This window comes from Megalobrama amblycephala, linkage group LG4 (assembly GCF_018812025.1).
Source record: "Megalobrama amblycephala isolate DHTTF-2021 linkage group LG4, ASM1881202v1, whole genome shotgun sequence".
NCBI lineage: Eukaryota > Metazoa > Chordata > Actinopteri > Cypriniformes > Xenocyprididae > Megalobrama > Megalobrama amblycephala.
The window spans coordinates 5,555,913-5,573,518 of NC_063047.1; the positions used below are offsets into that span (position 1 = coordinate 5,555,913).

The following is a 17,606-nucleotide window of genomic DNA, read 5'->3' on the forward strand; positions in this document are numbered from 1 at the left end:
CAGTGCACTGCAATATGCAGCACAGTGACAGAGTGTGACTGTGTTTGTGAATGTGTGTGTTTGTCACCTGTTGTCTTTGCCGTTCTGCAGCAACGAGTGTCGGTCAGTGCTGGAACGATCTGTACATACGTACGTGTTTCTGCGGGTCATAGTACTTCCTGGGATATTGTTCTGCAAGGAAGACGGCACACGATATTTCACTAATCCCCCACAAAATAAAGAATATCAATACAGAATAAAATGCTACACATATACACATAAAATGGGATCCAACAGTCTGAGACCATCTTGAAAATCTAGGAATCAAAATGTAATTAAAATGAACAAAGTTATAGTGTTAAATAAAAATAAAAAAGAATTATGATGCAAAATTATTATTTTTTATATTTAGGATTCAATCTATTATGCTCATCATTATGCACAAAAATACAATAAAAATGGTGAAATATTATTACAATTTAAAATAACTTTTGTATTTTACTATATTATTATTATTATTGATGCTCAAGAAACATTTGTTTGTGGAAACCATGACACATTTCATTTGAAATAGAAATCTTTTGGAACATTATAAATGTCTTTTCTGTCACTTTAGATCAATGTAATGTGTCCTTGCTGAATAAAAGTAGTAGTTTTAATTTAAAAAAAATCTTTCTGACCCCAAACATTTCAACAATAGTGTATATATAATAAAATAATGATTAAATTAGAGAAATTTCTCTCACTGTGGTGGCGGTCATCTCCTTGCGCCGATCAGGTATCTCTGCCTTGTTGGGGTTGTTGGCGGTGCTGACCATTGGACTAGATGGTGGTAGAGTTCGGCTGCCCATTACACTACAGCTGGCCTTCCTCGGCGGCATGCGGCTCTCACGCAGCTCACGATCTCCACCGCTGGTCGGGCTACGCTTAGGGTGCATCACGGGCATGCTAGGACCACCTGCAGAACAAACTAGTAATGATTATAATCATTAACTATTAAGAGTATGTTTGTGTTTAGAGTTGAAGGTCAAGTGTCTCTTACAGAAGTCACTGTGCCGTCGCTGACGGTGGTAGGTAGAGGCGCTGCGCTGAGTCTTGCTGTGTGAGGATGACGAAGATGATGAAGAGGTGTGTTTGTTGGTTCCATTGGTCATTGGGCTTGGGCGCACCCGTGGCAATGTCATACTGCCGCTAACTCGTGACTCAGCGCCATCCTATGACCAAACGGCAATAAAAATAAATAAATAAAAAATAAACTCTCAGAATCCAAGTCTTTGTTTACCTCATGTATTATGTATTACCTCAGTCTTCAGGCCCAACAGTAGATATGTAGCCGTGACTTCATTATATTTCTGATTGAGTAAAGAGTCCTTAATTTCTTCTGTAGTAAAACCCATCCCAACCATAATCTCTGGAAAGACAAAGAGAAATTAGTGAGAACAGAAAGAAATATTTCCAGACACAATCAGTCTCTTTATTCTATGCATCACTGTAACAGAACAGTTAGATAGTAATAGTTATAAAATACGTTAACCAGTTTCTTACTGGTCTACCTGCTCACCAATGCGGTTGGGGTCACTATAGTCCTCTGCTGGCTCAATGTGGGGCTTCAGCTCATCGCCCTCATACCCTGCATTCATCCACTTATCCTTCATCACTTGCTGTGGAGAAAATACCAGCATCCTGATTACACAGAAACTTCTTAGCTCAGTCATTTGTTTGCATTGACTTCATATACTAATAATAGATTTCAGCGACTTCCACCAAATGCACACTGTACATCCTACAGCACAGACATTTTACAGAGATATAGCACAGCAGAGAGGGGTCATATAATGTATCTGGTATGGTAGAGTGTATCAATGAATGTGAAAGTAGGCACCTCCAGCAGAGGCACTTTCTTCATTAGGTCGATAGGGCGACCGACCACCAAAAGTTTGAAATGGACAGATTTTTTTCAATCGCATTCAACCACAGAGTTACACTAGCTATCACTGTTCTAGACTCTTTGTTCTGCCTCTGGATATATAGTCCAATCAGCGTCAAGTCACATTCTGTGGAGTGCCGCCCCTTTTTGGGCGATTCGCCAGAGTGTTCTCATAGACTTACATAAAGATTTTTTTTTCAAACTGCACGCACTGCAATGCAATCTCTATGGGTTCCGGGAGGGCTAGCACCAACGTGCTTATGTCAGCGTTTGGTGGGAACAAACAGCCGACAAACATACCTCTATTAATAATCTTTAAGCTGAAGTGACATGCAATAATTTCCTCAGTGCATAACTTACATTTCACAGGCATATTCTCTGTGGCGACCAGGGCGGGCGAGAGCCGTGAGGAAACGGCGCGAGGCCGGTGATTCAAGTGATAACAAGCATCACCTGGGAGGCGCACCGGCCTTGAGTCTCTCACGGAGGAGCTCCGGGATCATAAAAGGAGGAGCGACGATCGTGAAGGACGAGAGAGGACCAGGCCTGGACTTTATTTTATGTTTTATTATGTTTGTGTGGCCGGCAGACGTCCGCGAGGGTCTGCCGGCATTACTTTCGTTTTGTTCTTTGTTTATTTTGGTATTAAAGGTTTGCTGAACGTTCGCCAGTTCCCGCCTCCTTCTTCCCACATTTATGAACTGTGTTACATTCTCCATCTGTAAATGTTCCATATTTCCATTTTGCAAGCCTTCTGCTAGCACAAACTTCAGTGAACGAGCGCCAAACAGACAGAGCGCAATAGAATAGGAGCGCAATAATTCTGACATTTTGCTAAAATATTTGTTGTGGAATATTTGTTGTTTGTGGTGAACATAAATGTGCCATATGTAGAATTTCAAACCTACAACTAGGCTATTTTTTTTATTTATTTTCATTTTTAGTTTAGTAAATTTAACTTCTGCTTTAAAAAGCATTATTTTGTTTTTAGATTGTAATGTTACAATATTAGAATGTAATGTGATTTGACCCCTCTTTCTGCACATAATATATAGCATAGACTACACCGGTTACATTAATTATGTTCAATTTGAACATTGTTTGTATGACAATATGAGGCAGGATGTGAAATAACTTTTTGTTAAATAATTTTTTTTTTTAATTAAATAGTTTTTTTTAAAATTCAAATAGAAAAATATAGAAAATACTGAGAAATGTTTTTATGGACATATCATCCAGCCTTATATTATGGCATGCTTTAAATGCTGAATTTCCCATGTTTTAGATAAGCAGTAGTTATACATTATTATATTACTTTATCACATTCAATCCTGCATTACTAATTCGGCATCACTGACCTCTAGAGTGCAACGTTTGCTGGGATTAAGCACAAGAAACCTGCGCAGAATCCCCTCACAGTCTGTAGACATGTAGAAGGGTACACGGTACTTCCCTCTCAACACTCGCTCACGCAGCTCCTGGAAAACACATGCATCAGCAAACAGTGTGACAAAGAGAAATCAGTGTGGTCTTTAGGGTCGTGACACACCAAGCCAACAGTTGGCCATCGACCAACATCGGGCTGTCGGTGAGCATCTGTCGGGCTAGTTTTTGGCTTATTCAGCATGTTGAATTGGTATATTAAAAATTAAAAATGATGAAAAAGTGAGCAAAGAAGTCAAGACAGCACAGACAAAAGCTGTTCTAATTTTTTGTCATCTAACCTGAGCATTCCAGTGTGCAAATATTTTCATAACAGCATGAGCCACATGGAATAAAGAAACTGATCAGCATGATCGATATTCAAAATGGTAAACAAGAGCCGCTTTGAAAGTTTGTATATCTGCAGTCCCAGTTTTGGTTTCTCTTATTGAATGACGCATATAGACTATTGAAACCCACTGATATAGACAGTTATTTCCTTACACGCAGGTTCACGCATGTGCTAGTTGACAGTCGCCTGTAGTAGTTGCAGTGTGTTCAAGCGCAGCTTTTTGCTTGAGATACAGCCGACGAGAGGTGACAAAACAGTCAGCTTCAGTCGCCACTAGTTCTATGACTTTGGCTTGGTGTGTCACAGACAGTAAGATACTAAAGAATTTAGAAATAAGGATTTAAAGAACTTTAAATTAAAATGTTTAAAACCAAAGTTAAGACACATTCAAAGTTCCAAAGTTCCTCGGTAAGATCAAGGGAGCATTAAACTGATTAAAAAGCAACAGTTAATTTCATTGTTATAAAAAAATATATTTAAAATAAATGTGTTTTTTATTACTTTCTATTTATCAAAGAATTCTGGAAAAGATTGTAGTTTACACAAAAATATTAAGCAGCACAACTGTTTGACAATGATAATAATAAGAAATGTTTCTTGAGCATTAAATCATCATATTAGTATGATTTCTGAAGGATCATGTGACACTGAAGACTGGAGTAACTGTTGCTGAAAATTCAGCTCTGCCAACTCAGGAATACTTTACAATTTATACAAATGCAGCCTTGGTGAGTAAAAGAAATGTCTTTAAAAAACAATAATAAAAAAAAACTTACCATCCTCAAACTATCGAATGGTAGTGTATTTTGTTGTAAATACCAATGTAACTGGTGTCAGTTGCAGTAATGTATCATTGTGAGTGTAGGAACAAAGTAACTGTACCTTGAGGTTCTGTCCATCAAAAGGAAGAGACCCGCTGACCAGCGTGTAGAGGATGACACCCAGGCTCCAGATGTCCACCTCTGGCCCATCATACTTTTTCCCTTGAAACAACTCTGGAGCTGCGTAAGGCGGGGAACCGCAGAAGGTGTCCAACTTATTCCCCAACGTAAACTCATTACTAAAGCCAAAGTCTGCTATCTTTATGTTAGCATCTGCATCCAACAGCAAATTCTCTGCCTACAAATACAGAAAGACATGAAAGAGTGAAGGAGGCAAAAAAGAGTTGTACAGATGAACTGTGTGAAGGAGAGAAAAACAAAGAGAAACAAACAGGACAGAAAATGATATAAACACATACTACAAACACTAATACTACTTTATACTTTTACAGTACAGTGCTTGTCCAGTTGTTACAAATTTGCTTTTTATTATTGTTAATTTTTACTTTTTTTGTATCTTTAAAAATTATTCATTAATATCAAAACTGAATAAGATTTAATGGGGGTTTGGAAAATCTGCATAATTCAAGATATATTCTCTCACACAATTGCTTCTCAAGTAAAATGAAAATTGTGTTAGGGATGTTAAGATATTTTTTGTGAAATACAAGACAAAAATGCAGATTTGCAGTGTAAAGATTCCAGCTTATACCTTCAGATCTCTGTGAACTATATTCTTCTGATGACAGTAATGAACAGCTGACACAATCTGAAACATAATTTAAAAAAAATTACAACCCAGGTAAAACACATGAAACTGGAGCTGAAACTGTAAACCAGGGGCTTAATGTGATGCAACACCTTGTGTATGTGCTGTAGTGATGAGGTAAATGTCTCACCTGTCTGAATTTGGCTCTAGCCTCAATTTCTTTCATTCTCCCATGAGATACCAGGTAATCAAACACCTCACCTGGAAAGCCAAATCACACATGAATAATGTCCCAAAATATCATAGTTGCACCTATAAATGTTATGAGTATCAAAGGTCTTTTTGCATTATGTTTCAGCTCTGGAGAAAAAAACAAATAAACCACCCTATAGTGAACACACACACACCTCATAAAGTACTTTGTATGTACATAGTATTTACTAGTTTATAGTTACACAATGTAGAATACTCTATACTTCAGTATGTACTTTAGAGCTCACCTCCACTTGCATATTCCATCACAAGATAAAGCGTCTTCTCTGTTTCAATAACCTCAAAGAGTTGCACTGTAATATACAAGAGTAGCTGAGATTAAATATTTTTGGAAAGCTTACATTTAAACAGCATTAGCTAATTATTTTGCATAGTCAGTATTATAAAAGCAGCATTCATGCATGCATGCATTTGTTGCATTTTAGCAGATCTTACCAATGTTGGGGTGATGGAGAGTCTTCATGATCCGCACTTCTCTGAACAGCTGCAAGAGAAAAGAGAAAGAAAGTAAGAAAGAGAGGGTGGTGTGATTCTTCAGTGATTATCAATAAAAAATGGCATTTTAATTCTGTTCCCAGAATATATTGATATTCTTATCATCATCAACATGAAGCCTTAAAGGTGCCGTAGAACGTAGAACAAAAGACGTAATATAAGTCTAAGGTGTCCCCTGAATGTGTCTGTGAAGTTTCAGCTCAAAATACCCCATAGATTTTTTTTAATTCATTTTTTTTAACTGCCTATTTTGGGGCATCATTAAACATGTGCCGATTCAGGCTGCGGCCCCTTTAAATTCTCGTGCTCCCCGCCCCTGGAGCTTGCGCTTGCCTTAAATAGCATAAACAAAGTTCACACAGCTAATATAACCCTCAAAAAGGATCTTTACAAAGTGTTCGTCATGCAACATGTTTAATCGCGTAAGTATGGTATTTATTTGGATGTTTACATTTGATTCTGAATGAGTCCATGGCTAAAGCTAACATTACACACTGTTGGAGAGATTTATAAAGAATGAAGTTGTGTTTACAAATTATACAGACTGCAAGTGTTTAAAAAATGAAAATAACGACAGCCTTGTCTCCATGAATACAGTAAGAAACGATGGTAACTTTAACCATATTTAACAGTACATTAGCAACATGCTAACGAAACATTTAGAAAGACAATTTACAAATATCACTAAAAATATCATGGATCATGTCAGTTATTATTGGTCCATCTGCCATTTTTCGCTATTGTTCTTGCTTGCTTACCTAGTCTGATGATTTAGCTGTGCACAGATCCAGACGTTAATACTGGCTGCCCTTGTGTAATGCCTTGAACATGAGCTGGCATATGCAAATATTGGGGGCGTACATATTAATGATCCCGACTGTTACGTGACAGTCGGTGTTATGTTGAGATTCACCTGTTCTTCTGAGGTCTTTTAAACAAATGAGATTTATATAAGAAGGAGGAAACAATGGAGTTTAAAACTCACTGTATGTCATTTCCATGTACTGAACTCTTATTATTCAACTTTGCCAAGGTAAATTCAATTTTTAATTCTAGGGCACCTTTAAGGCAGGACAGTAAAATCCAAATAGAATATATACTGTCTCTCAGTATGTAGGGAGTACCCAATATACCATTCTTGTTGCTGTGGAAACCCCAGGACGCACCTGCACCAATCTGCATCTTTCCCATAATACAGCTCACAGATGTGTGTTCAGAAGTAATTGCTTTGATACACCCCTCTTTCTCTAATTCACGCTATTAAATAATACATATATGTACATGAAGGCACAGACACACACACACACACACACACACACACACACACACACACACACACACACACACACACACACACACACACATATACACAAGTGAAAATTTAACAGATTAAATCAATTCAGTGTGTCTGCTAGTCAATACAGAGGTCTAATCAAACATAATCAAACATTTAGGAGGAGCTCGTATATCTAATCCTGTCAATCATATCACAAGAATGATCATATCAGCTGTTTTCCTCACTTCTGTGACTTACTGAGGCTTTTCAACTTGTAAGCCGATCACAATACTTTTTTATCACATTGCCTCATTCTCTCATAATGACTAAGCACAATATTGTGTTAAAACAAAAAAAAAAATCACTAAATCTATTTAATAACCACTACTGTCAGTTTAAGTTGGCATGAAATGAAAATTCATATATTTTCTTAATGTTTGTTATTGATCTTATTGTGAACGACTCATCTATGTATGTATGTTTTTTTTTTTTTGACCTTGTAATTTTGCTTAATCAAAATGTCATAACTCAATTGTACAGTGAAACGACAGATTTCTTTTTGGTGACGTATGCTGGACTTCTCCAATTATTCGGTCCATTTAAACCCACTCCGTTCTTACAATCGACTGCAAGCTCTTATTATTAGATCTGCCACAATTCAATCATCCAGTCAAAAACCAGTAGATAGAACAAATTCCTAGCCCTAGTCCTATGTTTTTTTCTTTTAGATACTCTTGTTATATTGCAACTTGACATAAAATAAAAATGTTTAAAGTTTAAAACTGTCTTGTTGACATAAGAGCTCAGAGATGTTTGAATTAACTGAAAAAATATGCAAATCAGAAGACCAGAAAAAGATTAGAAAATACCTCTTTTGCAGACAGCCACATACTGTAAATGAATGCTGTAGTGAGCCATGTCACATGTAAACATACTTTTAATTACTTATTTTATGGGTGATAAAACAGGAACTATCATCTAGCACAAAGGGTTTTCAAAGTGGGGTCCGTGACATAATTTGCTATACTGTATTGCTGGACTACAAGTCACTTTTTTTAATCATCTGAAACATGCTACAATTTATATGCCAAAGTGACTTATATAATGCATTTAACGTCAAATCAGCAAAATGTAGACACTTTCTATATTCTATATATTTCTCATGTCTGTGTGAAAAGTAGGCAGTATTCACTGCCGAGTCTTGGTTCATTTTTTTATGTGCTTCAGGAGCATTTTGTTTTGTTTATTTTCTTTATTTTACAAAAGTATGACATTTTGCTGTTATTTTGAAGGTACACAAATTAAAATAGACCCTTTATCATTTTGAATGATGTCTTACTCTTATCTGTCAGGGTATTTTAAATGGTTTCCGCTGATATAAGGAATCCAAAGTCGCTTTTCCACTCCGTTGTACTGCTGAGCTCGGCTCAGTACAGCACGGCTCGGCTCGCTTTACTTTCGGTTTGCTTTTCCATTGCAGTTAGTACTGCTTCAAAGTGGGTAGTGAGACTGCACTTAAATCTAGCAGGTTTGGTGTCTTGTGTTTCAAATCCAATGCCGCTGGTAGTGACGATTCTCTCTGACCAATCAGTGATCTGCAGTGTTTACACGTCACATTTAGCATTGTTACGGCTCGCTTGGAACCTCCACCTGGTACTATTTAAGCAAGCCGTACCATTCCATACCGAGCCATCCCATGCAGTGGAAAAGCGCCACAAGTGATCATGCTGGTGCCTCACACGCACAGACACAACATCAGTTCTTCTCGCATCGCTAACTTGACATCGCAGCCTAAACTCAACACAGAAACTAAACATAAAAGACAACTAAACATAGAAAAGTTATTCAGATACTCAATTTAATTTGTCTGTTGCACAATATGTAGGCTGTGTGAGCATGCCGTAGTGTTATTCCAAACACATTTTTTGCATATGTGAAGGATGCTATTTTATGTGGACATTGGGATTTTTATTTTATACATATATTTTGAATTTTTTCTCTTTTCTGAATAGGCCTACCATTAAATTTAAAGGATTTAGAGAGAGGGTAAGTAAAATACATGTTTATAGTGTTTAGACTTAACATTTCATTTTATTTACCAGTATTTTACATTATTTCTGAATCTAATAATAAAATGCGACTTACACACCGATGCAAATTATCTGTTTTTTTTCTCTCTCAACAATGCAAGTTTGACCTGGTGCATACATATCATGACACAATATGACGCAGGACAAATCTCTAAGCTTTTCTTTATGTGCAACACTAAAGGGCAAGAAAAGAGGGATGGGACAAACACTTAATATGACAACTGGCAAATCCTCAGCTGAACAGTGATTCCAGCATTATAACAGCTCATATCAGCCATCTGAGTGATTAGAAAACCAAACATGACTTATGTTCAATAAGAGTGGTTCACGGTTTGTGTACAGTTTAACTGTGTGTTACAGAGCTGAGCCTTAATCACGGTGGGGCATTCTGGGCCTGTGGAGAACCGCAGCTGTCGACCTCTCCTCTCCAACACATACACTAAGCACACAAACAAATGATGCACTTTGTAAACAAGACTGCCTATGGCCAGATTCAAAGAGATAAGCCAAAGGACTTGAGAATAAAATATACATACTATAAACTAAACAGTGCATGGAAATACAGTAGATATTTAGAGAAAAATATTTAATGAACTCGCACACCAATGCTTGCCATTAAAAAAGATAGTTCATGCGGTATCACTGATGTCCGATGCTACATTTCGAATTTTGCACACAAAGGCGGAGCCCTTGAATTAAACACAGTTGTCTGTGCTAAGATTTAATGTTAGTCCATCCAGATGATTGAAAACCACTGATTTCACAAGTGTGTTCAAAGACAGAAGCATATCAAGCATAGGTTTGTCAATAATCAATAAAAAATCTTGTTGTATGCTCAAACTCAGAGCAGTGTTGGAGTGGTGGGCTTCAATGGGAGGAAAGAAGGCCGGAGATAATCTATTACGAGACAGATGAGTCACTGGCATACAGGAGAGAGCACAGACTCAACAGAGACAATAAACACTAACACCACACACACATTACTGCAATACTTTCAGGAGCCTCACACCTTTCTAGATCAGCATATATAGTTATATATACACTGCTCACTTGAGGCACTTAATATGTGATACATGGATTTTCTGGACACCTGGTGGTATTTATATAGGGTGTGGATATTGTTCCCATTTCTGTACTAAATGTGTTAAAATGACATCATTGTTTGGCATTGCGACAGTTGTCTTAATAAAGAAAATGTCTTGAAAACATAATTACTAAAAATTTACATAACTGTCTTACCTTTTGTAGACTGGTTGGGTTCAACTGTGTCTTGTCGATAATCTTTATTGCAACCTAAATATGCAATGCACAATTAGTGATTTGACCTCCAAAACATACATTTTTCTCTATGCCAGGTAGATCATTTGACATTCATTAGTAAATGACAACTTGCTAGAGGGTCTGGAAACCAGTTTAAACAATTCTTGGTTATGAAAAATGACAATATGTACACTACCATTCAATTTTTTTAATACTTAAAGAAGTCTCATATGCAGGCTGCATTCATTTGATCAAAAACACCGTAAAACAGTAATATTCTGAAAAATTATTACAATTTAAGATAACAGTTTTCTATTTCGATATATTTTAAACTGTTATTGTGGCAAGCAGGGCAGGGCCAAAGGTGCATTCACACCATATCGTAATTACTGTAACTGCATGATTCTGGCTCGTAAAAAGCATTCATGTCCTTGTAGAGCTTGTAATTACAGTTTGTAAGCTGGGAGATTTCTGAAAGCTCCCACATGTACCACATGGCCGCTGTAGATTCATTTAGGCGTTGATAGTGGTGCCATAGAAACGCATATTTCCAGTCCGAGGACGTGAACAGCTCTGAATATAGCATCACGTGTTGTCATCTCAAGATTACGGTAATTACGCAATTGCGTAAATGCAGCACAAGAGCCATGGGAAGGAGTGAGGCCACTGGCGCGATTGCTAATGAGTGTCACCTGCATGCCACACCGGTCTCAAGTCTCACGTCTCACGGAGGAGCTCGTGAAGGAGTGATGACAGTGAAGGACGAGAGAGGACTAGGCCTGGACTTTATGTCGTGTTTTATTATGTTTGTATGCGGCAGTCGTCCGTGAGGGGCTGCTGCTTTACTTTCCTTTTGTTGTTTGTTTATTTTATTATTAAAATTATGTAGAACATTCGCCGGTTCCCACCTCCTTCTTCCCTGAACTTTAAACACTGTTACTGTAATTTATTCCAAAGCTGAATTTTCAGCATCATTACTCCAGTCTTCACTGTCACATGATCCTTCAGAAATGCTTATTTAGTGCTCAAGGAACATTTAGTATTATTATTACTATTATCAATGTTGAAACAGTTGTGCTGCTTAATATTTTTGTGGAAACCATGATACATTTTTACATTTTTAGCATTTATTTAAAAAATAAATCTTTTGTAACATTATAAATGTCTTTACTGTCACTTTTAATCAATTTTGATCAATCTTTGCTGAATAAAAATATTAATTTCTTTACCACACCCAAACCTTTGAACAGTACTGTGTGTATTTGACTCTATTATTAGCATACTACAGAAAATAGATAAGAAAATATCATAATAATATAACATATGAAGAGAAATCTGTGTCAAGGTTTTAAAAGTTCAGAGTTTTGGTCATTTTCAGGAGTGACAACCATATTGAATAAATTAAAAAATTCCGGTAGTGATAACGAAATTTAATCATTAAATTTGTAGTGTGAACAGCACCCAACTGTAAAACTAGTTGTTAATGCAGTGATGTATCGTGTGTGTCTATGTCTCTTTTCTTCTCGTGTGGCGCAAGTCAGAGACAGAGCCATGTGTCTTGACTCATTCGCAAATTCTCATGCCAGTCTGTCTCTTCCGTAGCTACTCCCACCAGCCATGTGGTCTAGGAGTAACTCATACGGTACACTTCAGACAGAGCACATGCTGTTAGTAGCAACTTAAAGAGTATAAACAAAGCAACACAGTTAATGGGTATTTTATTAAAACCTGTATCTGATCACTAACATTACTTTGATCAAAAAGAGCACAAAACTTTTACCATCCATGTTACCTAATTTATGGCCACAACAGTGGTTGTGTCAACCATTGTAAGTCTGGGAGTGACAATTGTATTCCGTACACACACACATAACCATAATTAGGGGATTCCCATCTGCATTTAAATGCAGCTGTCACTCCCAAAAGTGTATACGTGGCTCCAGACTACCACACATAAGTTCACTACTAATTGTGCATGAGTTTTTAAACTTTCTATAATGGTATTTAAACTCTAGAGTTTTATAAAAATTGTAGAACTTTAAATATTTTAACACTGTATGCTGGAACAATTCTTTAAACATCACATTCTATTATTATCGAAGATTATTAAAGCTCTCTGCTGCCCACTAACAAGTCCACCTAAATCACACTATATCAGCTTTGGTTTATAAAAAGTAAACGTGGGCAAGGAAATTTTCACACTTAAGTTGGACCACTTTAAAAATATACTACCCAAAGAATTACAGCTCACAAGTGTTCTGATGAGAATAAACATAATACAGCAGCTCCTGTACCTTCATCTTATCACACACTTTTCTGGTTTTACCTATGTAAACTCTCTCTCTCACCTCTTTGCCTGTGAGGATGTGGCGGGCTAGTTTGACTTTAGCAAAGTTGCCCTTGCCGATGGTTTTAAGGAGCCGGTAGTTTCCGATGTGTGGCAACTCATCTGAGCAGGAGGCCATGGAGTTACGACATCTGGCACCCAGTGAACGACTTGACACATTCGTCCCCTTCTCTGAACGACTCGCCACCAGAGACGCATGCTGAACGGAGAGACAGACACAGAGAAAATGTATTAAGATGAATTAAATTCAAGTTGTAACAATTAGATTGGATTAAACTGGGGATACATGTTGATGTTGAAGCAAACAGAAAAAAAATGACCTAAAAAAGACGAGTAGTTAGCTCAGATCGCAGAAACTGCATGTAGAAATTCAGAAGCAGAATTTAATTGAGGAATAGGAAAGTTTTAAGAAGGAAACTATAGAAAAACAGACTAATACTACAGCACTAACCGACTGCACCAGATTTCTGAATTAAATCCTCATTTACTGATTAAGCCTCTTACTACACTGACAAAAATCAGTCAACTCTTATGCAGATGGCCACACAACTGTTGTAGTAGCTAGTAATTAGTGTTTTATAATACCAATGTTTTGCTTTCTTTGGCCACTGCGACACTTTGTTTTTTATTGATTAATTCAACTATAGTGTGAACAATTCTAAAAAAAGACCAATGTCACAGTTGTGTTGCTCAAATCTGGGATTAGGCAATGTTCACAGGTGATGCACTGGAATTTCGGCAACCTAAAATATTCAGACAAAATAGTTTTGGTGGGCCAATAACACTGCCACTGAAAAAGTGACATTTCCTTAGTGTTTCTCCGATGATGTGTTTCAGCCATGTCAGAGTCTATTTCGTGCACACAACATGAAAAACTGACAACAGGTAAACATGTCAGCAGTGTGGATGCACTCGTGACCAGAAAGAATGCTATAGCAACTTTACTTTACTATGACTGGTTTAATTTATCACATGAAAACACGACTCCCTGGACTGCATATTAAGTTCAATTACCCAATTTGCTAAATTTAATTACTCAAACTTTATGTTCAGGTTTAGTTTTTAGGCTAAATGAAAACTTTAATTTTGGTTTCAGTGTTTTGGTAAACAAATTTCAGTGCATCACTAGTTCACACAGTTACAGAGAAGGTTAGTTACTGCTTTTAAAGACAAAAAAAATTGAGTACGGAGTCCTCACAGCTTTGATTATACACACAATGAAATGCAAACAGTTGGTGCTAAAATAATAGAATTAAAACATAATTTAAAAAAGAAATAAATAACTTTCTTAGCCTTCCTATGTGTGTTTTTAAGTGTCCGAAATTATTTAGAAATATGTTAATTTGAATGGAAATTTAGATAATTCAGCTTGATTGTCATAATAAAAATAATTTTAAAAATTCACAGTGAAACACAAACACACAGAGCTGTTCACATACAAACACAAGCACAACCTTAATAAATGGTGACTGAAATCATATGATCATTTAGATCGCTAATGTGATGATGGTATACGAGAGCGTGCAGGAAAACGGAGGTCAGCATTGGTGTGTGAGTAATTCTGCTCTATAATACAGGATTAACTTACTTTGCCATGGAGGTTTTAGTCTGTCGCAGCTGAAACTAAACTTTCCATTTAGATTAGCACATTTAAACCTGACTGAGCCCTGAACACTCAAACTAACATCTGGTAAAATTTACTGAATGGCTACAACTGCCCTCCTTAAGAGGGGAGAGGAAGGAGCTCACACAGAAATCAAAACATGCCCAGGTCCCCATCTGCACCGCCAACCATAAGATTACAGCTCAGGGATTGAATAAATTACTAACGATGCCCTGCCATACTCTTACTGGACTCTGCCTCACACACACAGTGTCCTAAACTATATACACAGGTTTCACTCTCATTTTCGAAAAATTCTAACCAAATAAAAATAGCATAGACTGGTCCTATTTGAAAAGAGTCTGCTGGGAGAATCCCAACCGTGAGAGAGCATGTGTCGGCACTTGGGTGGGTGTTAAGCAAGTGTAGTCCAGTTCTGGCACACATTTTCACTATATTTCTGATCTGGTTGTTTTATTTTATGCATCCTGCACAAAGACCTCGTAATGCCCCAACTTTCCATAACATATGGTATATTATGGTCAAAACATATTTGCTCAGTAAAATGTACCATGCACATTATCTTAACTCTGTATCCTAAAACTGTGTCCCATGTCAAAGGAAGCATTATCTGCAACAGAGTTACCTGTAATAACCACCAGATTATTGTTCTCTAAGACTGTCTGAAAACTTTTGCATTTGCAGTTTATACACAAAAGGTAAGAAGTCAAAATCCATATTCAACATTTGTGTCACATACTATTTACTAAAATGTCTTCATCTGGTTGGTTTTTGATGACATAGATTTATCCTTTGCTGTCCAGAATCCTGTGCATGTTTCAGCAGTTGGTCTAAAGAATAACAATGCTGACTGAGGGAGAATTTGAAAGAAAGGAGTAATTTTTATATACTCTACCGTTAAAAACGATTGGGGTCAGTAAAAAAAATAATACTTTCATTTAGCAAAAGGATGATCAAACAGCAACCGATTTCTATTTCAAATAAATTCTGTTCTTTTGAACTTTCTATTCATCAAAAACGTATCACTGTTTCCACAAAAATATTAAGTAGCACAACATTGATAATAATAATAAATGTTTCTTGATTGCAACGATTTCTGAAGGATCAATGACAATCAAGACTGGAGTAATGATACTTTTAATTGTGAGGCAGACACTGTCCAAATGCAAAACCGTGTTCTCAGTTCCATCAACAACCTGATTCTTTACATAAAATGTGGTTAGTTGAACATACCCTAATGAATTACCTAAAACGTTTACTTTGGTGCTTGCTTTAAAATTTAAAGCAAGTAAAATTATATTCATTAAGCGTTATAAAAATTATATTCATCAGCCGAGTTTGTTTTTTATTATCATCATTTTGACAAGGTTTTTCACTGTTTCAATCAAGTAGTCAAACATCAGATAAATTGAATCCCTACTTATTTTACATGAACTCTTCTAATAAGTAAATGGATTAAGTAAAACCATAGCTGTTTTAGATTTAGTTTACTAAGTTATTGAAGAAACACTAAATACATTAGCCAACACAAGTGTAGGTCAGTTAACCACACTGTAATGCGATGGCGCAGAACTGCTAGGCCACTACACCAGCCAGTGCGTCTGATTATGGAGCAAGCAACGGAGACGGCTGATCACAGCTAACGCTAAAACCTCACTCCCACCCTCCCTAGATGACTCTGGTGCCCAAAATGGTTATATTCATTTTCTAATATGCCGAGACAGAGTGCTTAGAGTTCCTTGCTATTCTCCCGCAAATTCTGCCAATGAAGCAAAACCGCTCTCTGGGAGAGGAGCGCGCGCTGAGAGAGCATGGCGCTCGTGCGCAGATGATGCGCTGATGTGTACACTATGCGGATGGCCTGCGCTCTACTGCCTGAGCGTTTCGCAGCGCCTCTTTTGCTGCTTTGCACATTCAAGGATGCGGCCCATTTCGCCAAAGAACCTGCTACGCGTACATGGGCCACTATATCCTGTCTCTCCATCCTCCCATGAACGATATCAGGCAATAAATTCATATTCAATCCCGGCTGCAAAAATGACCGTGCACCTGACGTTATTTAGGCACTGGGCGTTGTAGAATATGTGTATGAACGGAGCGCAGAGATGATATATTACAACAATAATAATTCATTTGTAATGATGATACTTACATGATCTGTGCTCCGGTCGTTCGCAGACGGTAAAGCAGACCGAGAGGACATTTTCCCTGAGATTGCAAACGATTAAAGAGGAATAGCGCGAACAGTATTTACAGATTTAATCTCCCCCGGTAAACGCTGCCCACATCGGCCGTGCTGCTGCAGCTGGGGCCGTGCTTGTCTCACACCGCCTGCTCGGTAAAGCCTGCGTCTGTCATGGCAGCGGCAACAGCAGTCCGCAAATCTCACAGATGTCCTCGAGACAGCTGCATTATTTTTCTGCGATGCAAACCGTGACGATCAAACGCGTCTGTTGACGATATAAACGCAAGCGCGGCGGTATATATGTGCTAAAACAGAGTAATGCTTGGCCGGAGCCCAACGATTTTGTAGCGACTCGCTACCCCCCGCCTCATCTCCGCGAGCAAAACAAATACGGCTCCGACAACCCCGTCCTCTTTTCTCATAATAATACCGATTATCTATCCGCTCCCCTGTACCGCACACTCTTGCGCGCGCTCGCTCTCTTGTCGCATCTGTTTGTCATGGGAAAACAGAAGCTTTGGCCGGTGACGAGGCCGAAACCCGTTCACATCCTAAAGCAGCCGTTATATTCCAGCGGCAGATATGTGAGATGCGCCACTGCTGCCTCCGCTAGCGCTCGTCTCGGTACTGACACAAGCGCGCGGACGCACACGCGCGCGCACTGATGGACGATTTAAAGAGCTCCACACAAGCGGACTGATAGAGACCTTACTTATGTCCACATTCTCCGTGACTGTAGAAGTCTTTAAACTCTTAATCTTTATTTTTCATAAGCATTACTTATTTAAATGTCTATTAAGAGCTAAAGGGGAATAGCTAAAGCTGTTGCAGCTATCAATCTTCTTA

At 37.8% G+C, this 17,606-nt stretch overlaps 1 protein-coding gene across 5 annotated transcripts in view; it reads right to left on the minus strand.

Annotated features, from left to right (window-relative positions):
- Positions 1-17,404, minus strand: part of mark4a (MAP/microtubule affinity-regulating kinase 4a) — a 28,224-nt gene extending 10,820 nt beyond the window's left edge. For 3 of the 5 annotated variants that reach the window (XM_048186982.1, XM_048186986.1, XM_048186985.1), the window contains exons 1-14: positions 16,728-17,404; positions 12,953-13,150; positions 10,584-10,637; positions 5,919-5,967; positions 5,711-5,776; positions 5,401-5,471; positions 5,214-5,270; positions 4,563-4,799; positions 3,265-3,384; positions 1,541-1,640; positions 1,281-1,390; positions 1,022-1,193; positions 726-937; positions 68-171 (exon numbers count right to left, since the gene is read on the minus strand). In XM_048186982.1, coding sequence (XP_048042939.1) covers positions 68-171; positions 726-937; positions 1,022-1,193; positions 1,281-1,390; positions 1,541-1,640; positions 3,265-3,384; positions 4,563-4,799; positions 5,214-5,270; positions 5,401-5,471; positions 5,711-5,776; positions 5,919-5,967; positions 10,584-10,637; positions 12,953-13,150; positions 16,728-16,778 — 1,601 coding nt within the window. In that variant the 5' untranslated portion in view covers positions 16,779-17,404. Of the gene's footprint in view, positions 1-67; positions 172-725; positions 950-1,021; positions 1,194-1,280; positions 1,391-1,540; positions 1,641-3,264; positions 3,385-4,562; positions 4,800-5,213; positions 5,271-5,400; positions 5,472-5,710; positions 5,777-5,918; positions 5,968-10,583; positions 10,638-12,952; positions 13,151-16,727 lie in introns of all 5 variants that reach the window. The other 2 variants (XM_048186981.1, XM_048186984.1) reach the window with 1 other exon arrangement.
- Positions 17,405-17,606: the final 202 nt, after the last annotated feature.